At 45.8% G+C, this 17,747-nt stretch overlaps 1 protein-coding gene across 3 annotated transcripts in view; it reads left to right on the top strand.

Annotated features, from left to right (window-relative positions):
- Positions 1 to 16,835, top strand: part of PLA2G6 (phospholipase A2 group VI) — a 130,133-nt gene extending 113,298 nt beyond the window's left edge. For 2 of the 3 annotated variants that reach the window (XM_029590159.1, XM_029590160.1), the window contains 3 exons: positions 2,262 to 2,429; positions 7,787 to 7,860; positions 14,163 to 14,307. In XM_029590159.1, the coding sequence (XP_029446019.1) occupies positions 2,262 to 2,429; positions 7,787 to 7,860; positions 14,163 to 14,307 (387 nt within the window). Of the gene's footprint in view, positions 1 to 2,261; positions 2,430 to 7,786; positions 7,861 to 14,162 lie in introns of all 3 variants that reach the window. The other variant, XM_029590157.1, reaches the window with a different exon arrangement.
- Positions 16,836 to 17,747: the final 912 nt, after the last annotated feature.

Below are 17,747 nucleotides of genomic sequence, written 5' to 3'. Positions count from 1 at the left end.
CAGGCCACCTGAACACACTGACGGACCGCCTCAGCTGGTCCTTTCAGTACAGGAGTGGTCCCTGAACCTGGCAGTGGCAGCCGACCTATTCCGTCGCTGGAGCATGCCAGACATGGACCTGTTCGCCTCTCCCCTCAATCACAAGGTGAGCATGTTCTGCTCCCTGATCTCGGGGAAGAACCATCTGGCCTATGACGCATTCTCCCTTCACAGGGGACAAGGTCTCAGGTACGCGTACTCCCCCTATTCTGCTTCTCTCGAGGACTCAGACGAAGCTGTGAGAGGACGGGAGGACCATGATCCTGGTGGCATCCTCCTGGGCAAGGCAGGTGTGGTTTCCTCTGCTCCAGGACCTGTCCATGAGCATGCCTGCACCACCTGAACCTCCAGACCCTGGTTCTCACGGGGAGGATGTTGAGCACATGATCCTCCAGCCCTTACAGCTCGTGGATGGCATTTCCAGGGTCTTGATTGAATCCCAGAATCCTTCCACTCAGAGATCTTACAGCTCGTGGATGGCATTTCCAGGGTCTTGATTGAATCCCAGAATCCTTCCACTCAGAGATCTTACAGCTTGAAGTGGAAGCGTTTCTTCACCTGGTGAGGCGGCCACAGACTGGGCCCTTTCTCCTGTCCGCTCCCCCGCCTCTTGGATTATCTTTGGCACTTGTCCGAGTCTGGCCTCCAGACCAGCTTGGTCCAAGAACACCTCAGCGCCTACCACTAGGGGGTTGATGGGATGTCCATTTCAGTCCAGCCACTGGTCGGGCATTTCATATGGGGCCTGGTTCAACTGAAGCCTCCGTTTCGCTCACCGGCAACCCCGTGGGATCTCAACATTGTCCTGCGAGGCTCATGCAGCATCCGTTTGAGCCTCTCAAATCCTATGATCTGACGTTCCTCACATGGAAGGTTATGTTCCTGGTGGCAATCATTTCCACTTGCAGGGTCAGTGAGATCCAGGCCCTGGTTATGTACGCTCCCTACATGAAATTCTTCAATGATCGTGTGGTGCTGCGCACGCATCCAAAATTTCTGCCAAAGGTGGTGACTGCTTTCCACATCAACCAGTCAATCATCCTTCCCACGTTCTTCCCACGGCCTCATTCTCACCTGGGGGAATGTGCTCTCCACACCCTGGGCTGCAAGCGGGCACTTGCTTTCTACTTGGCTCGTACAGCTAGCCATAGACAGTCCACTCAGCTCTTTGTGTCCTTTGACACCAGTAGGCTGGGAGCAGCAGTGGGGAAGCAGAGCTTAACCAACTGGCTAGCAGACTGCATTGCCTTCTGCTACGAGCAAGCAGGCCTCCAGCTGGCTGGCAGGGTAGAAGCTCACTGTACGGGCTATGGCGGCATCAGTGGCCCATCTGCATGCGGTCCCTGTTGCCGAAATCTGCAGGGCCACGATCTGGAGTTCCCTCCACACATTCGCGGCTCACTACTGCTTCGACAGGGATAGTCGCCAGGACAACGCTTTTGGCCAGTCTGTCCTCCGCAATCTGTTCCAGTCCTGAACCCAACAGTTTTCATCGTGCTCTCTGTGGGGCCAGACTTCCCCTGTTTTCCCACAGCGCCATAGTTGTGTTGTGCCCATTGGCACCTTTTTCGGCTACTGTGGGTCCCTCTGATCACATGGGGCAGTCTGGAGCTCTGTAATCACCCACATGTGAGGACTACCATCCTTCTTGTCCTAGGAGAAAGTGCAGTTGCTTACCTGTAACAGATGTTATCCTAGGACAGCAGGATGTTCTCAGGAATCCTGCCCGCCTCCCCACGGTGTTGGGTTCACCTTCGGTTTGTTATGTTATTTTTCTCGCTTGTATTTTTTGCTATGGTACGAGACTGAAGGGGGACATCGCGAGGATAGCGGCAGGCTTGGCATGCTCAGCCTGCCAGTCAAATGTTTTCTGTGCCAGGCTCCATCTGATGAAGTCTAACATCTTGCTGTCCTAGGAGAAAACCTGTTACAGGTTAGCAACTGCACTTTGTATCTGGCGGCGATTGCCACCCCCCTTCCGTTCATTGCATTTGGGTTAGGACTCTCCCATTCATCCTGCCTCAGAACTGGAGTTTTCATTGTGGCCCAGAGATCATTCTGTGCTGTAAATAACCCTAGGTAATTAAAAATTTCGAACTATCTTGTATCGGAGTGATGGAATGATAAATGAAGGAATGTAACATGGGACAAAAGCAATCAAATCTGATTTCTCAAAATATGAGCTGATGGTTCTGATTTCTTTTCTGTCTTGTTTCTGACAGGGCCAAGGAGATGAAGTGAAGAAGTTGGGAGTAGTGGTCTCCCTGGGGACAGGGAAGCCCCCCCAGGTCCAGGTGAATTCAGTCGATATCTTTCGGCCCTCCAATCCCTGGGAGTTGGCAAAGACTGTTTTTGGAGCTCGGGAGCTGGGGAAGATGGTGGTGGACTGTGTGAGTATCTGAGGAGTTGTTTCCTGCCAGGCCCTAGAACCAAAGTTTACAGAAGCAGATCTAGGAAATAGTCAGAAAGTGGCTTGTTCTGGCTTATCCAACAGAAACCTTTTTTTTTTTTAAAGTTGTGGTTTTAACCTCATGCCCTCAGATGTATTTCTCTCCCCCTGCCCTTTTTTATAATAAGGCATTTCAGACTACAGAGCTGCTAACTTCATTCCAAATTCTGAGAATTGAAACCAGTTCTAGGGTTTTGGCATATGCTTCTCTTAAGTATTCTGGGATTTCTGCTGGTTTGGTCGGTGCAAATAGTTTAGAGGAAGAAGTCTTAATAACAGGACCGAATTGGGGCCTATGCATTAAAACTCACACCAAAATTTTTTTTAGCATAGACTTACAAAAAAAATGTGATGCACATCTTAAAATGCCACTTAACCATCGATGCATAAAGATTTTACCTTGTGGGGAGAAAAAAAAAAAAATATATATATATATATTTTTTCCTCTTAGCGTGGTTACACTGTTCTTGTGTGCACTGAAATCCATAAATGCATTGGCTAAATAGCATGACCTTGTTACTAAGGGAAAGCTAAATAGCATGAGCATACTAAACTGAGTATGCTAAGTTATCTTCTATTGTTGTATGCCAGTTTTGATTAGCTGAGCCCTCTCAAAAATGAGCTCAGTTCAGCCTGATGGCATTATTTAACTTCCCTTTGGTAAGTCATGTTTAGTAAGCTAACATCAGTCTGACATAGGTATGAAATGTTCAGTTAGTGAGTGCTCAGTAAATAGAAGTTGAGCATACCTGTTTATTTACCAAACACATGCTAAACCTTTCACTTGCGTGTGCGGATATGCTAATTTTAGTGTGATCATTCTAAGATTTTTTGGACCCCCATGCATGATAAGGTCTTCTTACATTGCTTGCTGTTTTTTAGTGTGCACATGAGCGTCTTAACATGCACACTAACATTTATTCCATAAGTCCCTTAGTGTCCTTCACAGCCTGAGGTTAGTAGACTGACTCAAAACATTGGTTAGGTTCGCAGCCAGTGCAAGAGTATTTGGCGCCTTAGGTGAACCTTCAGCCTTGCACATCCCTTCTCTCCCCCCAAATTTGCCTCCTGGTGGTGGATCCATCACAGCGCTGCCTATTACCGACATTGGAAGCTATGACACAGAGCTCCTACCTTCAGCAATGTTTGGTTTCAGCACAGCATCACTCTGTTCCTTATCATCCTGCAGACCAGTCCAGATAAGTGCATTTGTTTATCTTACCAGCAGATGGCAGCAAAAGGCAAGTTCTTTGTCCGGATGATCTCTCTCTATATAGCCTGGTGCATCAGGGGATACGTCAGTAGTCCTCTGCCTCCGGCAGATGGTAGGAAAGCTGGTCCAGCAGACAGAAGGAATTAAAGGCCACCAGGGTACAGTCCAGGCTGTGGGCTACTTCCCTCAGGGTAGGCCTGGGCCAAGTCAGGAGAGTTGCAGCAGGACGATGGCCAGGTTTGGACTGTTTTCCCTCTCCCAGGGGCAAAAGTAGAGGACCCTCCTGCATTTCCCAGAATCAGCCAGAGGCAGGTGGCAGCAGATTTGATCCTATTCTTCCCTCACCTGAGGAGATCTCCGATGTGGAGAAGGGATGGAAGTGTAGGCGGTGCGGGGTCAGTTGCACAGCAAGCCTTGCCAGCTCAGACTAAAACCTGTGACGTGCAGGATGGCAAGCAAGCACAGCTGCAGGGTCAGAGCCAATGTAGAAAAAGGGGTTGATCTGGAACCATCTCACTGAGTTATGGTGACTAAAGATGCAAGCAAAATTGGATGGGGTATATTTTGCCAGGGGAAGACAGTACAAGGCCTTTGTTCCCGAGAAGAGAGGGTATTTTCAATAAATGCCCTAGAGATCAGACTGGTATTGATAAGCTTCCAGCAGATATTGGAAGGAAACCAATAAGGATCATGTCTGACAATGCCACAGCAATGACACATGTGAATAGTTGGGGTGGGGGGGGGGGGGGGGGGGTAGTTTGGGAGGGGCACAAAGAGCAGACATGTCTTAAAAGAAGTAGTGCGATGGATATAATGGGCAGAGGAGCCATCTGCAGGATCGCCCTGTAGCACATGTAGCAAGATCGGAAAAGCTGCCAGCAGATTTTTTGAGTCAACAGATGCTGGATGCAGGGAAGTGGGAGCTAGCAGTCAAAGTCTTCAAGTAATAGCAGATGGGGTTGGCCACACAGGGATCTAATGGAAGCATACAGCAATTCCAAAGCAAAGAACGTTCTTCAGTCGAAGGAAGGATACAAGGTCCGGAGGAATAGACGCTACTGTACATTGTTCCATCTTGGCCGATGGTGGGCAGGATGGAAGAAGGATTTCAGATCATCCAGGGAAGATAGTGGCACTGGACAAAGCAAGGCGCCTGTGGTATGCGGACCTGGTCAGGCTCAGTATAGGGAACTTGCTAAGGTTCAGCTAAGCAACAGATCTGCTAAGGCAGGGTCCAGTGATCATGGAGGATCCAGTTCCACTTTTTCTCACAGCCTGGCTCTGAAGAAGAGAACACTCAAGACAAGTCGTATCAATGTTGCTAAAAGCCAGGAAAGACGGAACTTTGCTCTCTTATATAAGAACCGGCAAGATCTTCGAAAGATAGTGTGCCTGCTGGGGAGTGTAAGGCCACACAAGGCAGACGTGCCCACAATTTTGCAGTTTCTGCAGGATAGGTTAGAAAAGGGTCTAGCAGTGAACTCCGTAAGAGTCCAAGTAACTACAGGGGACAAGTTAGGGGCTCCTCTCTGGTGTAGGGAACCTGGAGGTGATTCGTTTCCTAAAAGGAGCAAAACATATGTGTCTGCCTAGAAGGCTGCAGGTGCCATCATGGGACCTAAATTTGATTCTGAGGGCACCGGCACAGGCATTGTTTAAACCTGTCAAGAGGGTCTCGGTGAAAGACATTACTCTAAAGACAGCATTCTTGGTAACAGTCGGCTCAGTGAGAAGAACCTTGGAGCATTATCATGCAAAGATCTGTATCTCCTCCTCCTCCAGAGAAAAGGTCACAATTAGGCCAGTACCCTCCCTTCTACCCAAGTTGATATCAGATTTCTACCTGAATCAAGATGTTTCTTTACCAGGGTTCAGAAAAAAGAGGCTGTCCAGGCAGTAAGAAAGATCTCAGATCACTGGATGTTTGAAGGATACTTTTCAGATACCTAGAGGTATTGGACAGACTTTTTGTGTTGTTTGCAGTAGCCCGCAAAGTTGAAACAGCATCCCAAGCATCTATCACTTCAATGGCTTAAGGAGGCGATAGCCCCCGCTTATATAGTAAAAGGGAAACAAGTCACATAGGGACTTGGAGCACCCTCCACGGAGAGCACAGGCAGTGTCCTGGGCTGAGCTCTTGACAGCAGCAGCCATGTGGGTGTTGCTACATTCATTTACGAAGCATAATAGGCTGAACCTTCACAAAAAAAAAAAAGGATACAGCTATGGGAATTTGCTCCAGGGGTCTTGGATGCAGCTCTGGGATACTCCCATCCAGGATAGTACTGCTTAGGCACATCCCATGTATCTGGACTGTTCTGCAGGATGATGAGGACGGTGAAATTAGATCTTACCTACTAACTTTCCTTTCTTGAGTCCTGTGAGGCAAAGGGGTGTATGGTGGAGTCTTTCCATGCACGGGGGCCAGCATCAGAGTTGAATTCTGCGCTGGGCAGGCCTGAGAGGGAGGGGATTTCTGTGGGAAAACCATGAATCACAGTTCTGTGTTTTGCTTAGGTTGATGGCTGCAGTCTTTGCTGAGACCTGGGATGTCTCTAATCAGGACAGTTAGGTGTTAAGTGTCATTGGGGTACAATATTAGATAGAATTCCAGACAAGCCCTTCCTGTTTTCAGGTAGTTTCAAAACGTACCCACTGAACATCAATGTAGTCATTCCCTGTTGCAGTCAACTATCTTTGTTCCAGCTATTTTGCTGTCCAGGCTATGTGACCTGGAATTAAATCAGCATGAGATCGGGGTTCTCTCTCTCTTGGACCCTTCCCTGCAGGTACACCTACACATTAATGTCCAGACCGTGGGAGGACTGACTGACAGAATAGGAATTGGCAGAAGTGAGGCCAAACTTTCCATTAGACCAGTAATATTCACTCCCAGCTCTCAAGGGCCACAAACAGATCGGAGTTTCTGGATATCTGTAATGAATATGTATGAAAGAGATTTGCATACAATGGAGGCAGTGTGCATGCAAATGCATCTCATGCACATTCATTAGGGATATCTTGAAAACCCAACCTATTCCAGTCTTCGAGGCCTGGAAGTGAATGCCTCTGTATTAGATCAAAGATCCTTCTAGCTCTGCATCCTTTATTTGACAGTCGCAAGCAATGGGTGCTTGTATCAGTAGTGAATATTTCATAAGATATATTTTTAGGCATTTTGTTTCAGAATCAGGTTAATTTGCATATATTTTGATTACTTTCAAAATCAGACCTGGCTGCAGCCCTCAAAGGACTGTCATGATCACCTTCTGTAAATCTAGAGGTAGATGATTAAAATGTGCCCTACTATGTCACAAAAAATCCTGATCCATTTGAATTGCTGCACAGGAAACTATGCTCTCCAATCTTTTTTTATCTGGTGATACCCTTTAGTTTTCTTGATAGGCAAGTGGGACTGCCAGGGAAACCCTTTGCAAATAGCTGTATCACCAAACATTGATGCAGCTAGACAGATCCGTTCCATGCCCTCCAAGAGCTTTCAAAGCTCTGCTGGAGATGGATTTCTTTTTTCTTAAATTTATTCATTGTGAACATATTACGCTGCAAATGTAAATTGCATATAACTATGAGCATGTAATTGTAGTTCTGATTTCCCCAAAGAAAAGCAGGAGAATATATGCAGTGAGTGGTAGGGAGGACTGGATAAGCCTGTCCAGGGAAATGAAGCAAAGTTAGGATATTCAGAGTCTTGGGTACCTATAGAGATGGTAGAAACATCCAAATATACCTGGATTTGGCTTAAATGCTTGTAAACTGTATAAGCTGATCTGTTGCGCAGAGAGAATTTGCTAGAGTTAGAGACTTATCAGCTGACATTTCCATGAAAATGTCTATCTATCAAAAACCTTCTATTGACCGACTCGAGCATAGCTCTGGGGGTTCGTCCATTTCATTGATTTACCTTGTACTTTGGGGAGGTGGGGTAGGGTGTGGTGTATTATAAAAGGATTAACCACAGGTTTTACCATGACCTTTACCAGTAAATCTAAAGGCTTTTTTTCAAAAAGAATTTTCTCCATTCTGTGGCTGTGAAAAAAATGTTGACTCCAATTGTTTTCCTCTAGTGCACTGAATCAGATGGCCGAGCTGTGGACATAGCACGGGCCTGGTGTGAGATGGTGAATGTGCCTTATTTCAGGTAAGTATTTGTTTTTTTTATAGATGTAGCAGTGTACTTCCAGGGTGTGGGATACATCCAGCAATCCCCTGAGAGCTGCTTCACGTTGCACTCCATTCAAGCCTACTGCCTTTCTGTTCCTTCATTGGAATCAAGCCGTACTTCCTGAATTAATTCAGGATTTATCCAAACACAATCTTGAATATGGGCTCTCAAGACCACATAGGTCCCTCCCTCAGATGTGACTGTATCATCTTATGTTGGATCACTAAAAGATTTTGCAACCTGCAAAGATTCAAGTTTTCTCTAAGACCAATTTCCTCTGCACTCAGGCAGGCCAATCCACACCAGTGAGTTATGCACGCCTACCGGCAAATGGAGACAGAATAAAGCTGACTCGCTGACGTCACTGACATATAGTCCTGCCCTGACATCAGTCTGCTCCGTCTCCAGCAGATAGTGGATGTGCATCTCCCTTGTGGGGATTGCTTGTGGTAAAAAAAAAAAAAAAAAAGTCTAGGAGAAGATTCAGATGCACCACTTGAGCTCCTGAGGTGATACCAGTTTGGTCTCTTCCACAGTTGGGCGCTTTAAGTAGAGGTAAAGCAACCTACTAAGAAGGATTGCAGCTCGGGTCTCCCACCACTTGTCAGCTACTGTAGGCAAACGCCACTAGGAGATTATCCCTGGAGATGTTTAGTGGGATGTGGATCATGATATATTGGATGACTCCAATGGAGACTTGGTTTTCTGCCCTCCAGAAGAAGGGAGAAATTCTACTGATTTGGAGCCACATCGCACTCTACTCAGTTTTTTTTCACAGAGATGAGTTGCCGAGTCTTTTGACTCAGACCCTAAAGACAGTCTGAGTGGACGCGGGTGACACTACGGGCTTGCAAAAGAAAGATCCCATATTGGTCACTTTACACAAAGCGTCTTGTTTCTTTTCCCTCCTGGATCCAATTCAAGAGTTAATTGACCTTGAGTGGAACACCCTGGAGGCAAGTTTTAAAGGGGAATGCACTTTAGCAGGTTTGTACTCCTTGCATTCGAAGACAAGATAACAGTTGTGATTCCTGAAGGTGGATCCCTTGGTATGCGCTGTTAGCAAGCAAACTACCATCTCGATGGAAGCAGGGGCAGCTCTAAAAGATGCTCAAGATAGGAGGATTGAGGCTATCATTAAACAGGCATTTGAGGCTATGGCAATGAATTTACAAATTGCTTCTTGCTGCTGCCTGGTGGCTCAGTCTGGTTTGCATCTTTCTCAAGAGATGCAAGAAGCGGGGTCCGATGGCAGATTGCTGATAGAACCAGGAGCCGCATTCTTGGCCGATGTGGGCTGTGACGTGTGCAGACGGCTGCTAGAGAGGTGGCTTCCATGATAGCAGCTAGGTACCAGTTGTGGCTGTGAAACTGGTCAGCAGACACTATTTCCAAGTCCAATCTCATAAGGTTACCGTTTAAGGGTTCTCTTTTATTCAGAAGTGAGTTGAATATGGCGAATAGCTCGGATTCCCATTGGTTTTGTCCTTACAGAGGAGCAACTACTTTGAAAGATCTCAGTCCTTTTGGCCTAAGAAGCCTCATAAGGATATGGACTCTGGGGCTGGAGCACCTCAGTCTTCACAATGAAGGTGTAGGGGCTCACCTACTGGATCAGGAGATAGGCGGGTATCTATCTCGCTTTTATCAATGGTGGGCCCAGACTTACGATGAAGCAGTGAGTCCTGGAAGTGGTATGGGATGGCTGTATTCTAGACTTTCTCCGAATTCTTCTGGATGCATTTATGGTCTCTCCATGCAACTCTCTAAGGAAGAGAGTGGTAATAGAGGCTACGTTAAGGAAGCTGTTGGATTTGAAGGCTGTACTTCCTCTTCACAAATCGCAAGAAAATATGGGGCACTATTCCATTTATTTTGTTGTTCCTAAGAAGGAAGAGGGATCCTTTCGGCTCATCTGGATCTGAAGGGAGTCAATCAACATTTGCGTGTGACTCATTTCAAAATGGACACTACGTTTCATAATAATTGCAGTACAACAGGGGAATTTCTCATGTCTCTTGTCCTGACTGAGGCCTACCTACATATTCCCATTTGCCAGGAATATTGTTTCAAAAAGGATATAGCTGCACTGGAGAAAGTTTAGAGAAGGGTGACCAAAATGATATGGGGCATGGATCGGCTTCCCTTTAAGGAAAGGCTAAAGAAGTTAGGACTGTTCAGTTTGGAGAAGAGACGACTGAGGGGGAATATGATAGAAGTCTACAAAATCATGAAAGGACTTGAACAAATTAATGTAAATCGGTTATTTACTCTCTCAGATAATAGAAGGACCAGGGGGCACTCCATGAAGTTAGCAAGTAGCTCATTTAAAACAAATTGAAGAAAATTCTTTTTCACTCAGCGCATAATTAAACTCTGGAATTCATTACCAGAGGATGTGGTTTCAGCAGTTAGTGTTACTGGGTTTAGAAAAGGTTTGGATAAGTTCCTAGAGGATAAATCCATAAACTGCTATGATGGTAATTAATAAGCAATAGTAGCTAGTGATCTATCTAATGTTTGGCTACTTGCCAGGTACAATGTGACTTGGATTGACCACTGTTGGAAACAGGATACTGGGCTTGATGGACCCTTAGTCTGACCCAATATGGCATTTCTTATGTTCATTCTGGGACATCACTATCAATTTCAGGCCCTGCCCTTCGGGCTGGCTACTGCACCCAGGACTTTCTTCAGGGTCATAGTGGTGGTAGCAGCATCTATGTGCAAGAAGATCATTCTGGTCCATCCCTATCTGGATGACTGGTTGACTCGGGCCAAAATTACAGACTAGAGTCACTTGGCATCTCGCAAGGTGATCTCCTTGATTCAGGAGCTAGGCTGGGTGGTGAACTTGGCTAAGAGCAGTTTACAGCCACTCTATGAATCTCATCTAACCTAAAAATTCAGCTATCCCTTATTATTCCTCACTGGCTCCAAATTCTTTTCCTCGCATTTTGTATTTACATTCTGCTATTCCATACCCCCCCACTGTTACTCAATTTAGGCTATTGTATGCAATGTGACATTGGTCTCGCTGCTGACAGTTAATTTGCTCCTGCGAATACATGGTTATTTATATTTTATTGTTTGATATTTTAATGATGTATGCATATTATCTTTAAAACCCTTGTTTCTGTAAAGCCTGTTGCTGTCAAATGTTTTACTGTTTTTTAAACTGTTACATGTAAAGCCTGTTGCTAATTTATTGTTTCACTGTAAACCGAGGTGATGTATATCTATACGTACCGCGGTATAAAAGAATCTATAAATAAATAAATAAATAAATAAATAAATCTCAGACACTAGAGTATCTCAGTATGCGATTCAATAAGGAGCAGAGCAGAGTGTTTCTATTGGAAAGTCATATTCAGAAATTAGTTACACAAGTTCAGGCCCTGAGGCGGACTATTCGTTCAATGGTGTGGTCTTACCTGCAGGTCCTGGGATCGATGGCAGCCACATTAGACGTAGTCCCCTGGGCAAGGGCACATATGCTGCCCCTTCATCACGCATTGCTCTCCTGGTATAATCCGCAGTCGCAGGAGTACACAGTGAAACTCCACTTGCCAGTGGAGATCAGCGTTTAGTTGCAGTACTGGTTATAAGTGGATCATCTCAGGAAGGGGGTTTCCATGGAGACACTGGACTGGTTAGTGCTCACAACAGATGCAAGCCTTCTGGGTTGGGGAACTCACTTTCAAGAGTTGGTGGTACAAGGTCGGTGAAATGTCGAGGAGCTGCAGTGGACCATCAACCAGTTGTAAGCATATACAGTTCAGCTGGCATGCTTGCGATTTGCCGAGCAGTTGGAAGCTCGAGTGGTAAGGATAATGTTGACCAATGCCACAACAGTGGCCTTCATAAATCATCAAGGTAGAACCAGAAGCCAGACTGTGGAGGTAGATGTGCTCATGGTGTGGGCAGAACATCTCCAGGATAGTCAACAGAAAGATAATGTAAGGGCCAACTTCCTCAACAGGCAGGTCTTTAACCCAGGAGAGTGGGAGTTGGCAGACTAGGCCTTTTAACTTATAGTGAACCTGGATTTACTGGCAAGCTCCATCAACGCAAAGGTACCATGGTTCTTCAGTCGCAGAAGAGATCTGAGAGCACTGGGCATCGATCTCATTCAGGTTTGGCTGCCAATGATAGGCAGGGTCATTCGGAAGATTGTGAGTCAGACCGAAACTGTACTTCTGATGGTTCTGGATTGGCTGCGGAGGCCATGATATGTTGATCTTCAGAAGCTACTGGTGGACAGTCCTTTCAGACTACCACTTAGGATCTATTGCATCGGGTCTCATACTGCACGATGATCTGGAATGGTTTTGTCTTTCGGTTTGGCCCTTGAGAGAGCTCAGTTGCTGAAGTGTGGTTATTCTTCTGCCATGATTTCCACTTTGCTCTGGGCCAGAACATTTTCTATTTCTCTAGCTTTTGTTATGGTTTGGAGAGTGTTCGAGCTGGTATGAGGAGCAAGGTTTTCACCCTCTTAAAGTTGAAATTCCACTGATATTGGAATTTTTGCAAGAAGGGTTGGTTAAAGGTTTGGCCTTAAACACTCTGAAGGTGCAGGTAGCTTGCTGTTGAGGGCGGGTCAATGGTGGACCCTTGCCTTCACATCCAGATGTGTCTAGGTTTTTGAAGGGTGTTAAGCATCTACTTCCTCCCTTGTGGCTACCAGTGCCTTTTTGGCCACTGTGTGGTCTCTCTTTGTGGCTGCTCACCTTGAAAACAGTTTTTCTGTTCGGCACAACGGGTCTCCGAGCTGAGGGCTGTTTCTTGCTGTGAGCCGTTTCTACAAATGACTCCGGGGGCAGTACAGCTTAGGACTGTACCTTCCTTTTTACCGAAAGTGGTTTTGGAGTTTCCATTTGAATCAGTCTATTTCTCTGCCCATGCTGGACAGGGACAGAGATGTGTGTGATTATCGTCTGCTGCATGCCTTGGATGTCAAGCGGCATCTGGTGTGGTACTTGAAGATTACTAAATCTTTCAGGAAGTCTGATCGACTGTTTGTGCTCCATGGTGGAGATAAACAAGGAGAAAACAACGACACGGGCGACTATAGCCCTTTGGGTAAAAGAAGTCATTACGGCTGCCTATGAAGATGCAGATGTCCCATTACCTAGACAGATCAGGGCACATTCCATTAGAGTTCAGGTGATTATGTGAGATTTGCTGAGCAACAACTTAGTCCTCCTCATACAGTTTCTCCCAGCATTACTGCTTACACGTTAGGGCTCAGGAGGTCATGGCTTTCTTGCATACGGTGTTGACGGGACCACGGGCAGTCTCTTGCCCTTTTCGGGAGTAGCTTTGGTACATCCCACTGGTGTGGATTGGCCTGCCTGAGTGCAGAGGAAACAGAAATTAGTACTTACCTGATAATTTCCTTTCCTCTAAGGCAGGCAGGCTAATACACAACCCACCCTGGGCTGCCTATTTGCTTTTGGTTTGTCCTTTATATGCAGATGATGAAGAGTGTTATTTCTATTAATTCGTTTGAAAGACTGGTAAGTGACATAACCAGCCCCTAAGATTAGTTGATGTTAACTTTTTTTTGCTGAACTCAGTGTTTCCCAGGTGCTAGGAAGCATGAGCGGTTGACTGTTAATAGTCATGTTCAAGTATAATCAGTTTGTCCACAGTTTGGCTTTTCTAGAAATATCGGCGGGCTGATGTCGGGGCAGGGCTATGTCAGTGACATTAGCGAGTCAGCTTTACTGCTGCTGGTAGGACTGCATAACCCACTGGTGTGGGTTGGCCTGCCTTCCTTGGTGGAAAGGAAATGATCAGGTAAGTAGTAATTTCTCCATGGCTCCTGTTCCAGTACTCCATTCAGGTAGAGTGGAATATCGCCTTGATACTTTTCGAGCAGGGCCTCGCAGATGTACGGACTGTGTCTGATGCCTGGATATTAGCTTTCCAGGGGTTGGGCTGGCACTGTGCCTTAGTGGCAATGTTGCACATTGCTATAGGGGAGGTCTAGGTTTAATTCCTGAGCCTAGCTTCTCCTTGGGCTGGCTAGGATGTTACAGAGGCAGCCCTCAAAGTTTCCATGAAGAGTGTCCCAGCCACTGCTGAATGTTCCCTGGGTTTTGGAGACAGCTAAGGTTTCTGGGGAGGCTCCCCCCCACCAGCTGAGAGCTGTCACTGCAGTGGCTGGGTTGGACTGCAAACGCAAGGCTCGTGCTCCCATCGCCTGTAATTGGACTGGAAGCCCAAAGGAGCGCAGGGAGAGTTAAAATAAACATCTTTTTATGTGTTGGCAGGTTCAGCCCGCAGTTTAGCACAGAGGTTATGCTGGATGAGGTCAGCGACGCCATTCTGGTGAACATGCTCTGGGAGACTCAGATGTACATCTACCAGCAGCGTGATGCCATCCAGCAGTTGGTGCAGCACCTGCTTGGCCCATGAAGGCTGTACCGGCAGCACGCACTGCTTGTGAGAGCCATGAGGCCCTGACGCAGCTCCCCGGAGAGAGAGAGAGAGAGAGCTGCCCGTGTGTCTTTGAACCTTCAATTCCGTACCCTGGCAGCTGGGCTCCTTGGCAACTGGAAGGTGGCCGGCACCTGATTCCTGAGGAAGTGTGAACCCCAGTGGCACATAACTTGTCGCCTGTTGAAACATTGCTGTAGCCAGGCAAGTCTCAAAGGGGGTCTATTCAAATCCAATAATTCTTTAGTTTTTAAAATGTAAATGTTACCTGCAATTTTTTTGTGAGGTTTTTCAAATTTTGTGGTGGCAAAGGGTTGACAGTAAGAGGCCCTGGAAAGGCCATAATGGCTCCATAATGCCACTTGCCCCCCGTCGGAGCCTGTTTCTCTTATTTGCTCATCAGATTCAGGATCCCTCCCTGCTCCTGGTTTTGCTTCCTGGGGAACAGATGGGAGCTCCTGTGCGACATCACTGGAGGGGGTGTACGTTGTTAGTGGCGCTCCTCTGACACTATCGGATTATCTTCTCTTTAAAAAAACTACATTGTTTTTTTGTTTTAAATTTTGTCCTATTCCCTTCAGAATGGTGTTTTAAAGTATCCCTCTGTTAATAAAAATGTTTCAAAAGAGGCTTTCAGTTTGTACTCTGTGCTTTCCGGCTAACAATTGCTTGGTTTATTGAATTAAAGCCACGTTTTTAAGAGAACTGCGTACAGTCTCCAGAACTAGGGATGGAGGGTCCAAAACTGCTGATGAATGAATAACTTTATGTTTGTTTTTTTTAAATAAGACGCTATTTGGTCTCCAGCATACCCAAACACCTAGCATCAAGGGGAAAGCTGCAACCAGTTCAGAGGTGAAGAGGTGCTAGATGGGGGATCTTAGGAGCCCCTTCTTAAATTGTTTAATAACAAAGTGCCTGACCAGGTAGAGCATAGCTGATAAGAGACACTTAATTACTACCTAGAGGAGGTTAAGTAGGATTTTGAATTCGCCAGTCTAATTGAGCAGTCTTGGTTAGTATTTAAGTGGGGTACTGCAGTTACATCAGGACAATGTCATAGATACCCCCTGTCCCCCTTGAAGGTGAATTTTTGTGCCGTCACTATGGGTAACTGAACTGATGACATCAGAGTTAATTTAATTGCAGTTCAATGCATTGCAATTTAAAAGAAACTAACCATTTTTTTTTTTGGGGGGGGGGGGGAGGAGGTGAGCCAAAAGTATTACAAAAAAAGAAAAAGGGGGACATGACCTAACGTTTGAGATGCACTGGCACAGAGTACATAGATGGAGTGTTAGGCAAGAAGACGGCACAAGTGACTGTAAGGGAACAGAGAAATAAATGAGATTTATTAGAGAGTAGGAGTTAGAAAAGTGGCAGCTTTGAGTGCTTCTGGACTTTGTACTGCTGCTGACAGTAGCCAGGGGTATTTTGCAGGGGAAATCCCTGAGTGGTTATCATGACTAATGCAGCCAGAGTCCAACAGAATGGCTCATTACCCCCTGTGATCTGCCCAGGCAAAGGCTGGAAGGAGAGTCACGTGGCTGTAACCAGGTGCTCTGACGGGCTGCTTATTTGTACAGTGACTCTTTTTTGTTCTGTGAATTTTGTGTTGCTGCCGATTTGCTATCTTGTGATTCATTTTTTTTTCTGGCTTCTTGATTGTGAAGCAGATACCTCCCACATGGCATCCATGTCTTAGATTTCAGGGTGGTGGATTTGTTTTTTGTTTTGTTAACGTTGAGCTCTCGGTCCAAGTGCTGATGTCGCACACACCCACCTGAGCAGAGCCTTTCTGAATGGGGAGGAGCTCCTGTTGCTGTCAGACCAGGTGCTGTTTGTGTCAGCCCACGCCGAACAGGAGACCACAGCCCCTATGCAGAATAAAAGAAAAGAAAATAATGAAACATTGTCTTTGAAGATATTTAATTGGTTTGATGGGAGTGGCTTTGCCATTCAAAAGGAAAATTATACTATACTGCAGCTCTAAAGAACAGTAAACTCCTTGCCCCCCTCTCTCCCCCACCACCATCTCCTGTATTAATTGTGAAACATCTTTATCCCTCTGTGTCCGTTTTTAATCCAGATATCATGAAGGAACAATATCGTTTTATACTTCTGCTGAATAACATTTAATGAATTGCTTTAGCTAATAAAATACTTCCTGGTGGCATGGATGAGGAATTCAGTTGGTAGGCAGCTGCTCCCATCCTTTCCAAATGTAAAAACGCTATTTTTAATTGTGAAATTGTTCCTGGAGCTCCTGTGATTGGGTGCATTTGATCTCATTGGCGACATCATTCATCTGTCATGGAATGTTACCTGCAATATATGCCACAAGTACTTTGAAAATGCTGAACAGTAGAGAAGAGTCATAGCAAAAGAATTATGATAGAGAAATAAATCTTACAATGTAAATATTCTAACTTTAACGTTCTACTTCTTTTCTGAAACTGGCATTTTGAACAGTTTGAAACTAATAAAGACTCAATGGAAAAACCTTATTGTGTTGTAATAAAACTTTGGATTTTGGCCTTATTTCCTTGATCTTAGATGTTTTATTACAAGTTATTTGATGGTACAGGTGAATGCTATTTGTTAGGGATGTGCAATAGTTTGAAACGAATGGACAAAAAAACAACAAATGCGACCATTTTTTGTTTCATTCATGGATCCCCAAAATGAAGGGAGGGTGCCCATGAATTTAACAAAAGTTTTAGCTTCATTTGTTTGTTTTCCATTCTAGTCTAAGGCCCATTGAAAAGTGCTGCAGTGAGACTGGGAGGTATAGCAACCAAGCAATTCCTGAGTGAGATAGTAACCAGGACAGAGCTGAGGTGTGAGAAGAGGGCAAGTAGACAGGATGGAAGACAAATCAAGGTAAAGCTGTCCTGCTTCTGATGATACACTATAGTGTCCCGCTGTCATTCTTTCTTGCTGCTATACCCCTTATACTACACCTGGAAGATTTTGCTGCCACTATGCCTTGCTTATGTACCTCCTGCCTAGCATCCATATTGCACAGGCTCCACCAACTTTAAAACATGATGTGCTGTGCATTAACAACTGCCTGGTGACCTAAGAAGAGAGGCCCTGTGACAGGGCCACAGCATGCATATGCAGAGACGCAACAACAGAGAAGAGGAATAGGTTCAGGAGAAAGCCGGCAGAAGCCAGCAGCCGAGAAGAGGATTAGGCCTGGGAGACTGCCAGCGGACTCGATCCTGCTGGCAGCCAAGAAGATGAGCAAGCCTGAGAGGATGCCTGCAACCGAGAAGAGGAAAGAGCCCATTCTCTAAGTTCTGCAAGTGTGCCAGCCCTGTGGAATGCAGCCAGTAGGTGCTCTATGCTGATCTCGTGCATCACAAGATCAGCATAGAGGAATTGCTAGCAACACGAGTTTTGAATACCACAGG

Source organism: Rhinatrema bivittatum, chromosome 2 (genome assembly GCF_901001135.1).
Source record: "Rhinatrema bivittatum chromosome 2, aRhiBiv1.1, whole genome shotgun sequence".
NCBI classification, from domain to species: Eukaryota; Metazoa; Chordata; class Amphibia; order Gymnophiona; family Rhinatrematidae; genus Rhinatrema; species Rhinatrema bivittatum.
Note: the sequence above shows the minus strand (reverse complement) of the source record. Positions and strands in the feature narration are given on the sequence as shown.